Raw genomic sequence first — 18,812 nt, forward strand, 5'->3', positions numbered from 1 at the left:
TGGTTTCTGAATTTGAATGTTGGATTGACTTAATAAAAGCTGATGTGCACAATTAGAGTTGGCAACTCTAAGCTATAGCCTTCTGTGTATACTGAAGTCCAAGGAAAAAGTGTTTCATTCTGTTTTCTACAGGGGACCTGAGCAAACTTTATGATACCTTGGAGCCAGCAGATTTCAGTTCTTATTAAAACGCAGAGTCAAAGTTATTACTAAAGTTATTACTGTCCAGGAAGGAACAATGTTTAGGGAATCAAGTCTAAAAAAACAACAACGGTATAACAGAGAAATGGAAATGTTGGTATTTTGCATGTGTGCAAAAAGTAACGACTTCAACATTTTGGGCAAAAAATTTTAAAGTTCAGTCATGACTTTAAAAATTGGAGAAATATAGGTTAAAGAATACTTTTAAAAACTTAAAGCTAAACACTGGAAGCTGGATCAATTTTTCCTAGCCCATTGATGAATACAAAAGCAAGTAAAATGTCCTCCAATAGCCAAGACAATTGACTTTGTAGGAAAAAATAGGTCTAGGTTTCAATTCATGTACTCAGATAGCTTCCAGACTGATTAAAGTTCTTAGAAAACAAAATAATAGTAAGAGTAAGAATGGGAAATAAAAACTTTAGATGGCTATGTTTCTGATCAGATTAGGGAATGTCTTTCTAAGCAATTTAAATAAAGATGGCTTGAAAGGTATAACCCCACAAAAAATTAAAATATGAATGACAAAAAGTATTTGCTTTTATATATAACAAAGGAATAACATTCTTTATATATAACAATCTCTTATTCATTAATATGCAGAAAAGGAATATTCCAATATAAAAACACATAACGAATTTAGAACATAATATTCAAAAGAGAAGACATACAAATGATCAATAAGCACATTAAAATGTTTAACCTCGCATAAAAATTAAAATGGAAAACTCAAGTTTTGCATATAAATTAATTATTCAGAGGCAGGACATGTAAAAATGTAACACTCTTTCATATAGCTAGTATGTGTTGTTTTTAGCTTAAAATAACCTTTATTTTTATTTACTCTTGTTCACATAGCTTATGTCTATTTTCATTCATTCTCCTTGCTGATCTGTATTCATCTAGAACTTAAAGTGTAGTCACACTGGTGTCAAGTTTATTCCTCATCTAGATCATTTGTGATTTTGTAGTTGAAAGCTTGTCTTCAAGGGCCTCCTGTCGTTTTTGGGGTCTCTGAGTCTACGCTCATGTCTGTTTTTTCTTTGAATTTTTGAAATCTGCTTTCTTAAAGAACAAATCATTTTTCTTCTTGGTGAAAATTAACTTCGCAAGTTCACTTCTTTTCTCTTTTATTTTCCATGAAATTATTAGTAAGATAAGGCAACATTTTGTCACATGCTCAGATTTTAGCAGAAGATATCTGTATGGCTGATGTCTCCATTAGGGACTTAAATTTTTGTTGTGCCAGTTTGTGACATTAACCTGATTTTACAGACTATAATTTATGAACTCTCTTAAACAAACAAAAAATATAAACTGTTTATCATATACATTAATCATCTATCATCTATCCATCCATCCATCCATCCCTCATCTTTATCCTCATGCATACAACTTCTAGTGCTCGACTGCATAAAAAGGAGGACATCTTGGGACCATATGTTCTCTTTCTAACGTCTTCTTTCCTCATTGGTATACAATTTTTCTTATCCTCATTTTCTTAGGCTGTAAAATGGTTATACTAGGAGATAGGATCCATTCAGCCATAAAATTGCATTTGTTTCTACTCAGTTTCCTTTATCTACTGTCCATTTCATCTGGACAAAGCATATAGTGCTTCTAGACTGACTCCCACTCAAATCAGATTATCCTCAATCCTCTTCCTGTTTATTAGTTGTGAATTACTGGACACTCCCAATATGATGCATCTGTTTTTGCCATTCATGCTCTTCTTTGAATTATCTGAGCAATTTTCTTTACCTTCAACTTTTAACCTAAATTCTTTTACATTTGTTGTATAGTACTCCAATTCCCAAAGTGTGTTCTGTGGAACATTAGCTATGTGAACTGTTAAGATGTGCTACATGATAAAAAACAACAACAACAACAACAAAATGAGGGGGGTTCTAATGTCAAAAATGTCTAGAAAGTAGTGGGTTAAATGAAATAAAACTTTTGTAGGACTTCTCAGTGCCTTTAAATGCTAATTTATATTGAGAATTTAAATACTAATTTAGGGGCCAGCCCCGTGTCTTAGCCGTTAAGTGCTCGCGATCTGCTACTGGTGGCCTGGGTTCGGATCCAGGGCACGCACTGCCATGCCGCTTGTCCAGCCATGCTGAGGCGGCGTCCCACATACAGCAACTAGAAGAATGTGCAACTATGACATACAACTACCTACTGGGGCTTTGGGGAGAAAAAGGGAAAAAAAAAGGAGGAGGATTGGCAATAGATGTTAGCTTAGGGCCGGTCTTCCTCAGCAAAATGAGGAGGATTGGCATGGATGTTAGCTCAGGGCTGATCTTCCTCAAAAAATAAATAAATAAATATATAAAACAAAACAACAACAAAAAAATAAAACAAAAATAAAATAAATAAATGCTAATTTAATTTGAAGAATATGCTACAGGATTAGCATTCATCTTTGGAAATTGTTGTAAGTACCTCTGCATACTTCTGCATACCCAACTCACTTTTACATGGAGTCTTGATTAGGGCGCTGAACCTTCTTTCTAAGATGGTATTCCCATCCACTGCCAGAAGTCCATTATTCCAGTAATGTTAGTCGTGATTCAAAAAACGAAATCCCATTTCATGAATATAATTTATATAAGCAGCCATTTCCTTTCTACATCCTTTTTTCTTTTCCTAAATTCAAACATCTAGAAGGATTAAAACCACTGAATGCTTTCAAATCCTTCAAGTTTTCTATGTATAATTTTGAAGTCACTGGAGATACAGACCAGGTTTCTCTCTGGTATTATCTATTCATTCTCTTGTCATTCAGCAAAAGTGGGTGGCAATTGGCAAACTGTCAGATCTCAGGTGCCTACTATAGAAGCTGCAATGCCAATTCCATGGGAATTTTCTGCTTGTTATGGGGAGCTCCACTGGTTTTGAGATTTTTTTCTTCTTCTTGTTTCTCTCTGTTAACTCTTTTGCATTCAATAATTTATCAGCTTCTTAAAAGTAATTTTAATTCTCCAGGGCATCTTTAGGATTCTCTGCCCCTGCCTCCTTCTCAATTATTTCCAACACCCTAAAAGAATTTTTCATACTATTAAGAAGTCAGAGTATAAGTATTTACACAACTTATTTTCTTCCTAGGTAGGACATGTAAGTTCCTGTAAGTCTCATATAACTGATGAGTGCCTACAGCCCTCTCTAGAGATTTCATCTAATCTCACTTTGAAACATCTCCACACTGATGATTTCCAAATGTATTTCTGGCCCTCCTCTCTTTCCTGAACTCTGGGCTCAAATATTCAGCTGTAGTTGTTATTTCCAGGTTGAATGTCTAGTGGCAAGTCAAACTCAACATGGTCAAAGTAGAAATCTTATTCCTCCCCAACCTTGCTTCCTCCCCGTCTTCTCTGTCTCAATCATCAGCACCTCCATCAGGCTAATTGCTCAGAAACTGAAAAGTCTTCCGTAACTCCCTCGTTTTCTCACTCCCTATAAACCTCTGATTCATCAGCCAGACCTTCAGTTCTGCCTCCAAAATAGATCCTGCATCTTTCCATTTCTTAGCATCTCTACTACAACCAGAGTTGTTCAAGCCACAAATGTCACTAAACTGGACAACAGCAAGTTTCCTTCCTGGTGTCTCTGCTTTGACTCTTTTCTCTTATACATAGCAGCCACAGAGTGATCTTTTAAAAAAATGCTCATTAAATCTTATCACTCCCTGGTTTAAAACCTTCCTGTGGTTTGGCAGTGCACTGAGAATAGAATAAAACTCTTTACCAGGGCTTTCAAGATCCTTTGTGATCTGGCTTCTACCAGCTCTCGGACCTCATCTCATGCACTCGTCCCTCTTTTCCTGTGCCTTGAAAATGCCAAGGACATTCCTGCCTTAGGCTCTTTGTACCAGCTGTTCTCCAGGCCTAAAGTGTAATTCCGCCAGATCTTCTTAAGGCTGACGCCTTCCCATCATCTAGGTTTTGGTCTAATATAAACTCAGTGAAAACTTCTCTCATCCCTAGTTCAAAGTAGTGCCCCTTTCTCCACCATCCTCCCCACAAGTCACTCTCCTTAATATTGTGTTATTTTTATTCATTGCAATTATGATTATCAGAAATAATCTTATTTATTGCTTTCCTTTTTTAATATGATTTGTTATGGTAGGGACCTTGTCTCTCCTCACAGCTGCACACCTGGAGCCAGTATAGCTCGTGGCACAGAGAAGGCTCAATACATCACTGGGGTATCTACAAAACACCAATGTCTCCAGCTCTCCAGAACCTCAAGCAAAACTCGCTTTTTATAAGTCCCTAGTAAACTGACCAGAAAACTTTTTTCCTGGTAATAGGAAATTGTGGGAATATTGACTTTATTCCAACTTTAAAAGAAAATGAAATACATTTCTGACATGAAAAAAAAAACCTCCTAGAGAATTCAAAAGGGCATCAAGAATAATTCCACTGGTCTAGCTCAGCTAAATCTGATACATTAGGAAAATCACACTCTACTGGGATGAAGAGAACCACTTCATGAGGAAGCAAGCAGGGAAAAGGCCAAGGCACACAAGGGACCTTCTCACCCCATCAAACCCGGTGAGCATAAACTCAAATCTCTGCTAGAGCAGGGAATGACACAATGTCACTGGGGACACTTGAAGCTCCATTACTGACCCTGGAAAGGAGGTGCTGGGGGAACTACCTTGTAACATCCTGTCCTGGGCCAGACACAGAGGTCAACACATAAACAAACAAACAAAGTAAGTAAGTAAAATGCAACCAAATACAAAAGAAAACATACATATCGGTTTGCTTGGGTATGTGTGTGTGTGTGTGCTTGTGCAACAAAAGGGTTTGAAAGACTAGGGAGGTGGGGAAGGGGCCACATAATTTGCCTGGCCCACTGCAAAATGAAAAATTTATTAAGAATTCCAAGACGGTGACAGGCAGCAGACCACTGTGGCAGAGCATTACATCAAGCAGGGCCCTTCTGGGGTCGGGGCCCTGTGCACCTGCACAGTCACACACCCACGAAGCCCGCCCCGGTGGGAGGAGATTAGAATTCATCTCCAAGAACTGGGAAGCACCCCCACCTCCCTACCCCGGCCAGAACAACAACAACAACAAGAAACAACTACCCAAATTAGAGCAGATGGTGCCCAACCTTGGTGGTGGTGGTGGAGCTGGGAGCACCACTCCTGCAAAGCAGACTTGAGAGTGATGGAAGAGGAAAGAAAACAGTTTCTGAGGCTCCAGAAGTAGAAGCGCTAGACACAGAGAATAAGGTAAAGGGAAAGAGGCCACATCAGACCTTCCTCCTGCTTTTATGTAGACAATGCCTTTTCTTTCAAAAGAGATCGTCTCCTGAATTCAGCCACTTGTGTACGTCTGGTGCCTTGGGAGCTGCGGTGGAGTGGGTGGGGCTGTGGGTATCAGGGTGTGTCCGAGGGACAGAAAAAGTAGAGACAGGTTTAAAGACGTTTCCGTGGATTGGCTTCCTGCCCTCTTTGGCAACAAACCCAAGTGCTCCGAGAAGGAGCCGGGATGTAAGTGGGTTTCCGAGGACCCTCTATTTTCACCCTCCTTAGACGCTCCAAAGGTAAGACCCACGGAGACCCGCAGGGCTCGTTATTCTTGGGTCCATCACAGGTCACCTCACCGGCAGCAGCGGGTAGTCCTCGGGCATTTGGAAGAAGTGGCAGGGACTTGGGGACCGGGAAGCTCGCGGCTCCAGGCAACGGGTCGCAGGAGGTGCGCCCCGTCCCCCCGTCCGCAGTCGGGCAGCCCGGCCAGCGAGACCGGAGTCCGGCCGGGGAGGGACGGACCGCGCCCGCGGGGGCGGCCCCGAGCCCCGCTGCTCGGTCCCGCCCCGGCTCGCGGAGGCTCAAGCCCGGGCACCCGCGGGCGGAGGGGGCGGCGACCGGGCACCCTGCGGCCACTGCGGCCGCGCGCCCGCGGCTCTTGAGGCTCCGGCGCCCGCGGGGTGGTGGCCGCGCAGTGCCCGCCCCCGCGCCCCCTCCTCCCCGCCCCGCCCCGCGGGCTGCGCCGCCCGCCGCCCCGTCCCCCGAGCGCCGCGGCGGCTGCTCCTCGGCGGCGGCGCCTCCCCCGCGCGGTGCCCGCGCTCCCGGCGGCGCAGTCCTCCCGCCTCGGCCATTTTCCTCCTCCCCTCCCTCCCCTCATCCCGGGCCCTCCCCCCGCGCGGGGACTTTTCCGGAAAGTTTTTATTTTCCGCCTCGGCCCTTGCAGAGAGAAGCTCCCGGCTCCGCGGCAGCAAAACTTTTCGGCTGCCCGGCCCTGCGGCCCTCGGCGCGCCCGCCGAGCGATGAGCGCCCCGCCGGTCCTGCGGCCGCCCAGCCCGCTGCTGCCCGTGGCGGCGGCGGCGGCGGCGGCGGCCGCCGCGCTGGTCCCGGGGTCGGGGCCGGGGCCCGCGCCGTTCCTGGCTCCCGTCGCGGCCCCCGCCGGGGGCATCTCGTTCCATCTGCAGATCGGCCTGAGCCGCGAGCCGGTGCTGCTGCTGCAGGACTCGTCCGGGGACTACAGCCTGGCGCACGTCCGCGAGATGGCTTGCTCCATCGTCGACCAGAAGGTAAGGCGCCGCGCGGCCCCGAGCCCGGCGCCTCCCCGCCGCGCAGGGGGCGCTGCCCGCCCGGCCGCGCCAACTTCCCGGCTCCGGGGCTCCGCCGGGGGCCGGCCTCGCCGGCGCTCCGGAGGGTCTGGCACCGGCCGAGGTGGGACGCCCGCGTCCGAGGCACTGCGCTGCCTGTTGTCCCGTTCTCTCCTTGCCCCACCTTCTTATATTCCCGATTTCTCTCCGGTCTGCACCCTCCTCACCCATTTCCATCTCTCTCAGGACATTTCCAGGTATCTTGCCCTTTTCTCGTCGCGCCTCTCCTTACCCCTAAGACTTCCCGGCTCTCCCCTCTTCCCTCTGGACCAGCACATTCTTGGCGCCGGAATCCTCCTTCCTGCACCGGAGTTCCCCCCCGGGACACGCTCCGCACGATTTCAGCACCACTCCCTTCCCCTTCAGGCCCCTCTCCCAGCTCAAACTGATGCCGAGGAGTTCTTTGGAAAGATCTGGAGATGAGGAATTTCTCACCTGTCAAATAAGCTTTTAGAGGAGGATGATTGACTCGGCCAGCTGTGAAAACAACTGACCAGACCGCAACTACCCACCTCCTTGTCATCTTTTAGTCTCACATCTGTGTGAGCAAATTTTTCATGGGAGCAAATTTTTCAACATAAAATCTGAAAGTTGCAGCCTTCTTGCTTTTCATCCCTGGGACGCCGATAATGGGGCACTGAAGTGGGGGGGGGCACAGGCATTTAAATGGTGGGAGTATTGCCCAGGAGCGCCCCGAGGCCGGCCGTGCCCTTAAGTTTGGAACTCTGGACAGCGGCCACCAAAGGCGGGTTGGAAAAAGGACGATTATCCTGGGCCAGGCCACCGGGGAGGAGACCCAGCTGGCCCACCACTGTTTATAGTGCAGTTCCGAATTTCAGGTTGTTTCTGTAGCCATCCAGAGGCATGGTGCACGGAAGAGGGTGATAAGAGAGTAAAGGAGGAGGCGATGGCGCCAGTCTTCTGAATATAAACTGCCCGGGTTTAGGGAGTGGAGACAGAGGTCTCTAAAGGTGCTGAATTTCAACCCTGGAGGAGTGGCTAGTACACACCTTATAAAGATCACTTGAATAATCGTGAATGCTTTCTTTGAACTATTTGGAACAGAATTTGCTAAACCTGAGTGTTGTGAATTGTGGCAATGAGCACAGGGATGTTAGGAAAAACCCTGGGGAAAAATCACGAGTCTAGGAAGTTGTAAAAGTTTTGGAGGCCACACTAAGGTAACAGTGAGTGCCGGAAGTTTTTGTTTATTGAGAGGGGTGACATTCTATGTTACATGCGACTCTCAGTTTTTTGCAACTTCCTTGTAAATTACAAAATTTGTCTAATTCTGGTACAAGTTGTATCGTGTGGTGCCTCCTCCTCGTCAGTATTGAAGAATGTCTATTGCAGGTGAGCAGGAGCACTCGCCTAGGCATTGAAAGCCTTCCCTTAATGGAAGTTGTAGTCTGCAACAGTCTCTATTAGAGTGGACACCAGTTAATTAAAGAACAATACAGGATAAGCATGTAAACAGTGTATAATAAAACTTCTCTGAAAGCTAATGCCATTGTATAGGATTTTAATTTACCTAAATTCTAAAGCAAGTCATAGAGTTACAAGGAATATTGAATTTGGGTCAAATTAATATGAACACACTGTTTTTGACCAGCTTGAAAACACACAGACACACACGCACACACATGTACACACATACATATACACACACCTTGATGGAGTATAGGATGGGGAGAAACGTGTGGTTCAAGAGGTTTGGGATTGGGAATTTGAATGGAGAGTGGATTCCAGTGATCTCAGTAGCTACGGGAGGGATGTGACTTGGAGGGAGTGAAATGAGCGCAAAGGGAGAGGCACCCAGCCCCCGTGGAAGGCAGCGGGCCTGGGGGGAGTGTCTAGAGTGTTCAGAGAGAGTACAGTTCTGAAAGGCCTTGAAATTAAAGTGAACTCAGATTACTAGAAGCCTCAGTAATCTACACAGAGACATCTGGAAGGTGGATTTGCCGTGTGGAAGAGGTTTTAGAATGCGAAAAATGTTATGGCAGAAGGAAAACTGGAGTTCAGTCGTGAGCTAATTGAGCCCAGGCTCGCAGGGAGAGACCTGGAGAAATACTGGAAGGGGACAGACATCGGCCCTGCAGGCTGGTTCGCAAGGGGACTCCTTTTGTATTACTCTGGTAGTTCCTCTGTCTCTGAAAGAAGAGTTTGAACAGTTTGGCTGCTTGGGAGAGCCAAGGCAAAGATCTCACTTGCCCTTTTTTTTTTTTAAGGTGATGGCAAAGGGAGAGTTAGATTTAGAGATGTGGCTTTGAGAGTTATTCATATATACGATACTGTCAATAAATATTTACTGGATGGTGGGTCTAGACAGGGAAAATTCCATCTATCTGTCTGTCTTCTGGCATCTGTCTTGAGCTACATGTCACCCCAGGCGTAAACAAGATTAGGAGGCCTGAGTATCCATCACAGGGTAGCGGTGGTTTCTTTGGTTTGTGACAGTAGAAATGGCAGCGGGGGTCAGTGTGGAGTTAAGGCAGCGGGAGGAGATGCTTTGGCCCTTTATTTCAGGTTCTCTTGAAGTACTTTCTGAAGATAGCAACTGTGAAGGAGGATGCACAGGAGAGAAAGAGAGAGGCAGGGAGGGAGGATGGATGGATGGATAAATGGATGTTTTAGGAGAGAGCTGAGAGTTTGAAGTCATTTACAGTTTACTGTGTAGCCTAGAATCATGTTGAGCCCGCAGCAGCAGGTTCTCCTGATTTTCTGAGTTCTCCTCATTCATTGTGTTATAACACGTTGAGAGAGTTTTGATATGGTTTGTTTGAGAGTTCCCTAAATACTAACAGAGATCAGACTAGCTTAAATCTTTGAAAGTATTAGCTGACAATTCAGTTTACTTCAGCAGCATTCATGGGGCATTTTCTGTGGGATGAGCTGCTAGGGAGTACGGGGCTGAATAAGAGAGATCCTGCCCCTGAGAAACTGATCTTTAAGTTATTATCGTTATTACTTAGAATTTAGAGTATAGTTTTTCTTTAATTGTGGAGGTTTGAAAAGTGGCAGACATATGATTGTACTCGAAATATTTTAATGGTAATTCAACAAAAATATTTTTATTTTAAGGTAAAGTACCCTAAGTATGTACTGAATTATATAACTAAAGAATTATTTCTTTTATCTTTTAGTTTAGATGATAAATCTAGTCTAGCTTTTTTGTATGTAACAATGCATGAATATAGAAGATGTAATTAACTCCTGCTTTTTTGGAAGTATCAGCCCAAGGTTTTATTTATATTATGCTTATTTCTTTACTTTGCAAGCATGTAACCTTGAAGGCTGGTTGTATATAAAAACATGTATTCTGTTCATTAGTATCCATGATTATTGTTTTCTGGAGGGTAAAAAAATGATAACAGTAATTGACTTCACTTGGAACCACTGTTACTTTCTGCTATCAAAGAACCTTGAATAGAAGGACTAAGAAGGAATTGTTCTGAAGGAAGGAACAGTATTCTAAAGGAAGAATTAATTTGGTTTCGTAGTACATCATCTGTCTATCTATCTACACACACACACACACACACACACACACACACACACGCACTTTTTTAAGCAAGCAGTATTAATTTAGGGATGTGGGATGCAATTAATATGACTGTGCATTCATTTGGCTGTTATCTGAGTACAAAGATGACTCATATTTCCTTTTTGAATTTACTTAAGTGGAGTAATAACATCTTAACACTCTAGCATATAGTTTCTCTGTGCACAGTCATTTATGTGACCAAAGAAACTGAAGAGTGAGATTTTATAGAGGATAGCTCACTAAAGGACTAGCCCAGGTGAGTGCCTTGGTTTGAGGGCAGCTTTGCTCTGCCTATAGTTTTGTTACTTTTTTAATTGTAAATTGTTGTCTTAGTTGTAGTGTCATTTTTAACTTTTCGTTAATTTTAGCTGCTCTACTTCTACACAGAAAGCTGGAAGTAATTAGCTTCTTGACCAGCCCAACATATGTGGAACACAGAATCTTTTTAGGCTATTGATGGTGTTTGGGTCTTAGTGTATATTTTTAATTCATTTTCTATTTTTCATTATTGTATGTCTATTGATTTCTGATTTAATGATGAAGTATAGAATTTGTTGTTTCATTAATTGATTCTTAAGTAATATAACTTTAATACTAAATATTTAAAATTTCAATTTCTTTTCAAGTTTAGTAGTATAATAGGACTATATTTTGGTATATGTAATGCCTATGTAATATATATGTAATATATGCATATATATGTAGCATATTATCTAAGTGTCTGACTGTGTTTTGATATATATGTATGTTTTTTTGTGTGAGGAAGATTGGCCCTGAGCTAACATCTGTGCCACTCTTCCTTTATTTTGTATGTGGGATGCCACCACAGCATGGCTTGATGAGCGGTATGTTGGTCCGCACCAGGGATTCAGACCTGTGAACCCCGGGCCGCCAAAGTGGAGTGCGCGAACTTAACCACTATGCCAGCAGGCTGGGCCCATTGATACATATTTTTAAAAGCCTCATTATCCACGTTAAGCCTTCAGATGCTGAAGTATTGTTTTATATTTTGTGCTGTAGGCTGCAAAAAGTGGGGCCTCATTGTATATCCCATAATCCAAAAGAGAAACTCTGCTTTACATTTTTCTATCAATACACAGAACTGAAAACCTTATCTTGCAGGTGTATACTATTTGACAGTTTTCACCAGGAAAACTGAAGTTTTCCTGGTGAAAACTGAAGTTTGAGCCAGTGAAGTTAAAGGCATTAAGCTTTACAGTCTTTGGGTTGGGGAGAATTGGATGATTGACTGTTTTGACAAATATATGAATTAATTTTGACCTGTAGTTCCAGGTTGAGATAAACTTGAAAGAATTTTCTGTGAAAACTATAGTGTGTGTGTATATGAGAGTGGGGGTTAGGGGTAGGGGTGGGGCTGGAAAATTATTAGTAAAGTTTGAAAATTTGCCCCATACTTGATGACTGTGTTGCTCCATATAATCAGACTCCTATCATAACTATTAAGGGAGATTTAAAACTTTATTTTGCCACTTATTATTACTCTTTTTTTGTTGTTGGTAGTGAGGTGATTGTATATGGATCTTCACCAATTTATGCGTGAAAGACTTTTAATGACCTTACTATACAATACAAACAAATTCATAAGCCTATGAATGTATGGTTGTGACTTATCTAAGATTGCTTTGAAGATTAAAGATGGTACGTATAAAGGGTTAAATATACTGCCTGGTAAATAGATACATAATAAATAGGATTATTGATATTCTAAAGCTTTACAGGTTAGCATACTGTCTGGTTAACAAAAGAAATGTGTACTTTATTATCTTATTCTTATCTCAATATATAATTAGAATTGTAGTATTAAAAAGCAATCTGGCTGTAAGGCCCAGGTAGCATTATTTGTTCTCTGCCCTCTGTAATAGGGCGAATCTTAGGAGTAGTTGCATTTTGAAACAGCCTTTCAAATCGCAACCTCTCAGAATTCCTTAAAGAGTAATTTGATTATTGCTAAATGGAAAACACATATACTGATAAAAGTAAAGCATATCTTCATTGCTTTTTATTATTTTTGATAAGAAGTTGATTTAATTACTTTTCAGTTGCAAGAGTAACTTCAGTGATATTTCATTTGATAAAAAAGGAAAATAAAATAGGTAATGGTGCAGCATTTGGCAACATAATGATTCCCAACTCTGGTCTTCAAGACTGAAATCAAAAGTTCTTTTGCAGATCAACCCTTGATATGAGGAGGAAGACACTTTGAAATGATTTGCTGTCATGCTAGCATCTAGAGGTTGTTTGCTAATTTGTTACATCTGATGAATAGCTAATGTAACATCATTGGTTGTGCATGTGCAGAAGTGTTATAAATGGAATGCGAGGTAATTTTACTGGGAAACAATTGAGTTAGCAGTTTGGCTAAGCCAATCACAAGTCTTTTCCAGATCTTTTCACTAACTACCACTTACCTCTCATGGAAGTCCATGCTCCATTATAAAATCATTAGACTACCACAATCAGTAATTATCCATCTTTTAAACAAAAATGAAATGGATAATTACATGAAACGTGTGTGTGTATGTGTGTGTGTAGACTAGAATCATTGCATAAGCTCTCAAACTATACTGGGAAACTAGTATAATGATCAAGGTAGTGGGGCTGGGCTTGGATTAGATTAGGAGTGGGTAAAATAAAGAGGCAGTTCCATAGGAGTTGATCATAACATGAGAGTTCTTTGTTTTATTTGTTGCTTTGTTTCTGTGTGTTGGGGATAACTAATCCTTTTGACCTCTGACCTCTGATAATCACTTTGGCCAGTCTGAAAGATCTAAGCCCAGATGTGAAAATAGAGATCAAAACATAGTGTGTTTTTAAAGATAGTGGTCACCTTTTAATTTCCCCAGCACTATTCTAGAGAGGTTTTGAAAATGAGATTTCAGTTTCTTAAATCTTTCTTTAATGTTGGAATATGTTAGAACAATGCAAAATGACAAGGAAAAAAGCATCAATTTTTCTCTTTCTATTGATAGAATTTAGATACAGAGAAAATGGTTATTTTGCTCACATATATATATATATATATTCAAAATTCTTTTCCATCTACAAGAATATGTGAAATTTCCCCCAGGAATTCCTCTGATACTGTCAACCAAATATTTTTGTACAATTAAGAACCAATAACGACAGCACCATTTGAAGTTACTTGGCAGCAGAGAAGCCCACATCATGCCGTTTCTTACTCTGTCTTTCTAGTTGCACACAGAAAACAGATAATTAAATAAACAAAGCCTTTAATTACGTGGCCACTATAGCCATTATGGAATATCATATAATTTAGATGGTTATAAAGGTAAGAATTGGTGTAAAAACACGACGTATTGAGACACAATTATGCCTGTCCAAATTTACAGTTTCCTGTATAGAAGTTTATTCCAAAGTTGCAAAAAGGTTTTATTTGGCTAAAGCTAGACAGTTGATACAGCAGCTTAGCAATGTTGGCAAATATGAAGATTAGTTTTTTAAATATGCAATCATGCAGGAATTTTGTCCAAATTATTTTGGTAAAAGGGAAAAAAATTTATGTGCCCTTCACTGGTTCATTGGCTTCTATTCTGACTAAGCCACTGATTGAAGAGGAATTTGTTGAATTTACTGCTTGTATTTAGGCACAATTTCAAAAATTTCTGAATGCCTCTCTCCCCAACAGTCAGCAGCCACTTTTTTCACATATATATTATAAAATGAATGAAAAGTATGAAAGTGATAATGAAAATCTGAGCAAAAGGTATGAATATGCATGATAAATGGTATTATTAATAATCTAAGGCTCTACAGACAATTAAAAGAGTATTAAATATGTGAAGTAAAGATCTATTTCCTTTTTTATAAACAGTGGGATAAAAAGAACCTGAGTATAATCAAAGTCTGATTTGATAAGATATGTCACAGACAGAAACATTTGCACATCAAATAAAAGAACAATTTATTCAGATATGAGGTTCATATACCCTTAAATCAGTTTGCCTTTTGTGTATTTTCTGTAAATGGTTTAAGTTGACTGTAAGAATATTTGGTTTGAAATTTATTCTGCTAGATTTACACTGATGTAAATTTCAGACTTTCTTAAGGAGCAAAATATTTTCCATTAAGCATTAATAAAGATTAAACCATTAGGTTAAAGTGTTAATAAAGATTTTTAAACTGTCAGTGTTGGATACACCAAAAAATCAAAACCTTTCCTGAGGTTGTCTAAATCACTCATACTAATGATATAATAACTACTGGGTAATTATAGAATATCACTTTGATTTGAATGGATAACTATAGCCAGAGAGAGACCAGGGATTCAGTTCTGTTCAGGTGCTTGAATTAAGTTCCAGACAACTTAATTGATTGAATTAGGCCATCTATCACTGGTCAAATATTTATTCATGACACCGTGTCTCAACTTTTTTATCAATTAAACATGAACCTTGTTTTTCCTCTTTTGCATCCTCAGATTATTGAGAAATGGTGGTAGGCTTGTGGTCTGGTACTGCCTCTTGGGTGGGACCAGGAGTTCTTATAATACCTCAGAGTGGCTACGTCTGTCTCAGAGTTCTGAGAAATCATGGCCGGCCTTCAGGGATGGACATACATAAGGGCTCCAGGGCATCTGGCGTAGGGAATAAGAGGAATTTGGGTGATTTCTTTGCCAAAGAAAATAGATTATTAGGTTGGGACAAGAGAATATTTCTCAGTTTGCGGAAAGGTGAGGTCTGCTGTCCGTGCTGAGCCATCTGTATAGTCTTGGCGCTCAGCGTCTTTGAAAGGTTTCGTCTGTATCCCGGATGGGGAAAGCTGCAGCTCAGAACATGTGTGACCAACAGAATTGTAATTATTTAGAGGTTAGTCCAGTGGGATCCTCAGAACAGTAACACTAGAGGTCAAGGCCCCTTGACCAAAAGCAGTGGTCTAGGGCAGACAGCTGGAGCTTCCATTGTGGAAAGCAGGAAAGAGTGGGAGGAACTGGGGGTCGGGAGGGATGGCAGGTAAGCTTTGGTGACGGCTTTGAATCAGTGGTGGTGAGTAGACCTGAGCAGGAGACAGTAGGCAAGGCCTGTGCCATCAGGAGACTGGTGGCACCTGAGGGCGGAAAAGGACAGTGACAAGGAAGCTCTGACCTCCTGTGGATTGAGTAGCAGGAATGGCCCCATTGGATAACTCAGGAATAGCAGTGGGGAGAGGTCTCGGAGGTGGCGTTTTACAAGCAGAGGAGTCCTCTTTGGAAGTTTTCAGAGCGTCACAGATGAGGGGGTTCAAGGAACAACTCCAGGATGACTTGACTGGGAGAATTTTAGGAAGAGCTTGTTCCTTTCTTGATCATGATCTACAAGGTTCTAGGGCTGCAGAGGGGAGCCTCCAGGAAGAGAACCTTCCTGGCATTTACTCTGTGTCCCTGTTTGTATCTCAGCTTCTTTTCATTTGTTATCTCTGATTTTCACAGTAGCCCTTTGCGATATTCATTTTCTCTCCATTTTAAGGATGAGAAAGCTTAGAGAGGTTAAATCATTTACCCCAAAACACATAGCTAAGTAGAAAGCAAACCCCTCCAATTCTTTATTCACTTCACTCTAGCTAATCCTAAGAACAGAGAGGGCTGGGATGGCCACAGATCTGTATCGCGAGTTTGGAATTATCAAATTGTGGGGGAGGGGGAAGTGTTAAACTTCCTATTATGTTGGCTGAAATTTACTTATAAACACTCCGCTTTCACAGTGTGATATTATCTGTATGTTAGTTTAAATTATTCCTTAGTCTGGAAGGCTTCCCTCATCTGGAATTCACTTCTCAGTTAGTGGTCAGCTAGAATTCTAGTCTCTTTGGAGGACGCCATTATAAGGCTTCTCTTATCAGTGGCAAGATACCCACCCCAGGTATTGGTAATTAATGTAAGGAATGTTAAAAATGGGCTCTTATTGGGGATATTAGGGTCATTACAGATATGTGATTGCCTAAAGTATTTTAGCGACGTCCTAACCCTTCAGGAGTCATATGAACTGTTATATGTATATATATTTTAAAACGAATATCTTTGTGGCAGAATTTGGTTTGGAATTTGCTTTCATTATCCTCTGGTAAGAAGATGTGGGTGTAGCCAATCCTCACCCATCTTTAAGTTTCCAGACACCACTGTTATTTGTCCAATGAGGTTAATTTCCTTGTGTGATTAAATTGGCCTAGGTTGCTTCACAACACTTCCTTCCAGTGAGATGTGGACACAGGTGTTGTGGAAGAAGCGCTTATAGTGGATCGTGTATTGGTCACTGTGGCTCAAGATTAGAGGACGTAAAGAATCCTGGCTACCAGAAATCAAGAAATCATTTCTTCTTGAATAATGCATTAATCCTTAGCAGATACTGAGAAAGTAACTAAGGATCCTTAAGAAAAGGGCCTTTTAATAGTTGCCTTTCATTTGAGAAGTATTTGGATGCCCGTATGCTAAGGATAATGTTTTGCAAATATGTTTTCTCTTTTTATAAATTTTATGCATTTGTTTGTTTGCTTATGTTTGGTCAATTATGAATGAACCCACCCTAAGGTACACTTGTGCATGATCAATCACGGGCCACGTGGAAGTTTTCTTTCCACTTCAGTAGTGCTGGCCAGTCTGAACTGTGAGTTGCCTTGCATTCCTTTGCATTGCCTGTGTGCAGAGCTAAAGCCAACACTTCTCTTGTAGACTAATTGTACTATTTTTAGGCTACACAAAAATGTAGTTGTATATATAGGTAGACATGATTTGAGCTAAAGTATATCCCTAATTCAATTAAATCCTAAGGATTTCTGCCCTGAATGTCTATTGGGAAGCATATAGTAAAGTGGTTACTCATTCCTAATGGACTGGAAAGGTACCTGAACTGTTGCCTCTCTCGGATGTATTTGGAACGTTCGCAGCTATAATACAATGGATAAGTTACGTAGAGAATTCTGTTTTTGACCTGACTCACCATAGTCTCTTGGCTGACCGAAAGCCAGCAGACCTGTCCAGCTGCATTAGAAGTTTGAATTTACTAGATGTCTGCTAGTCAAGTACTGTGCCTTGTAACAAGCCTTATCTTGAGATAACTCATTTTTAACTAGTAGGACACAGGGCATCAGTTGTTGTTGAAGGAATAGTAAGGTGGATCACTCATGCGTAGTTCTTCTCTACCAAATGACCAGTGCTGAGAAATAATTGATTAGCTTCAGAGTAGCCTCTAGACAGGAAGACTCCATGCCCTTCCCTGCGACAAATGTTAGTTTCATCTACGAATGTGAAATGAGCTGTTGTCACCTGGGATGTAGATCTTTAGAATATTTAAATAAATCCAATAGCTTGCATAGATTTTCAAAGAATAAAAGACTAGATCTTGAATGATCTTTGCTTTTATTCAATTCTTTGGGAAGAATAGGGAGCAAAAGTGAACATCCAGTGAGAATGCACTGATGCGGTGGAGTTGAGCTAGGACACTAAGTTAAATAGAGGGACCATATGCCCACTTGTCCAGGACAGTCCCAATTTATGTCTGGTGTCCTGGAATTCTTTTAAATTGTATGTTCGCTGATAAAAACTATGGAGTTTTAAGTTAAAAAACAACAACAACAACAAAAAAAACAGAGAGAGAAACCTTAATTAGGACAGACATTTTATTACTTTTTGGCCAAAAATCCTTATACATTTAAAGATAAAAGCAAAACTTACACTTAGAATTTATTTCATTGGAGGAGTCATCAGATTATATATATTAACCATGTCACTTTGAGTGAGTTTTCTAAATGGAGTCTTAAGCTAAAAACAAAAACAAATAAAAACTTTACTTGGGTTAGAATGTTATCCCCTTTGACCAAAAGTTTCTGTATAACTTAAGGAAGAAAAGACAATCCACCCAATCATTGTAAATCAAGATGCTATGATGGATATGTACATTTTTCTTTTGTATCAAATAGCAAATAATTTTACTTACTCTGGTAGTTCATACTAGCTTTATTAATTCAAATAAGTAAACAGAAAGGCCTGCCTTGAAGCTTCAGCACCCTTGGCAACCATCACAAAGGCGGAATACACTGACTTACATGCAGAGGGATAACATTAGAGGTTCAAGTTGTACTTTATTGTATTCTCTGATCTGGAGAAAATGTAACATGGTTAGCAAAAAAGAGAGAAATTGCACACAAATGCATTTGATTACTCAGAAAACTTGTTTTATATTTAATAACAAGTAGACAAATAAGGGAAATAAAATTTTGGAAATTATATTGTCCCACAATAAAAACGTGTAGGCTGTAGCTTATATTTTCTGAAGATGTTCACAGGAATAACCTGGATGAAGCAAATATATTCTGTTGATGAATATACTGTTGAAGTAATATTAAGAATTATAGGTTCAGAAATTATAATAAGTGTTCTAGCTCCTGAAAAATAATAGAAGTCAATGGGTCTAAAGCCACTTGAAAAGGAACT

The 18,812-nt window shown here is 41.0% G+C and overlaps 1 protein-coding gene across 4 annotated transcripts in view; it reads left to right on the forward strand.

Moving 5' to 3' along the window:
• Positions 1-6,258: 6,258 nt before the first annotated feature.
• The window catches only part of PRKD1 (protein kinase D1), a 290,658-nt gene continuing 278,104 nt past the window's right edge, over positions 6,259-18,812 (forward strand). Inside the window, exon 1 of one of the 4 annotated variants that reach the window (XM_087423100.1) lies at positions 6,259-6,747. In XM_087423100.1, coding sequence (XP_087279226.1) covers positions 6,484-6,747 — 264 coding nt within the window. In that variant the 5' untranslated portion in view covers positions 6,259-6,483. The remainder of the gene's footprint in view (positions 6,748-18,812) is intronic. The other 3 variants (XM_087423108.1, XM_087423114.1, XM_004421150.3) reach the window with 3 other exon arrangements.

Source organism: Ceratotherium simum, chromosome 3, assembly GCF_057802395.1.
Source record: "Ceratotherium simum simum isolate JZ-2026a chromosome 3, ASM5780239v1, whole genome shotgun sequence".
Classification (NCBI taxonomy): domain Eukaryota; kingdom Metazoa; phylum Chordata; class Mammalia; order Perissodactyla; family Rhinocerotidae; genus Ceratotherium; species Ceratotherium simum.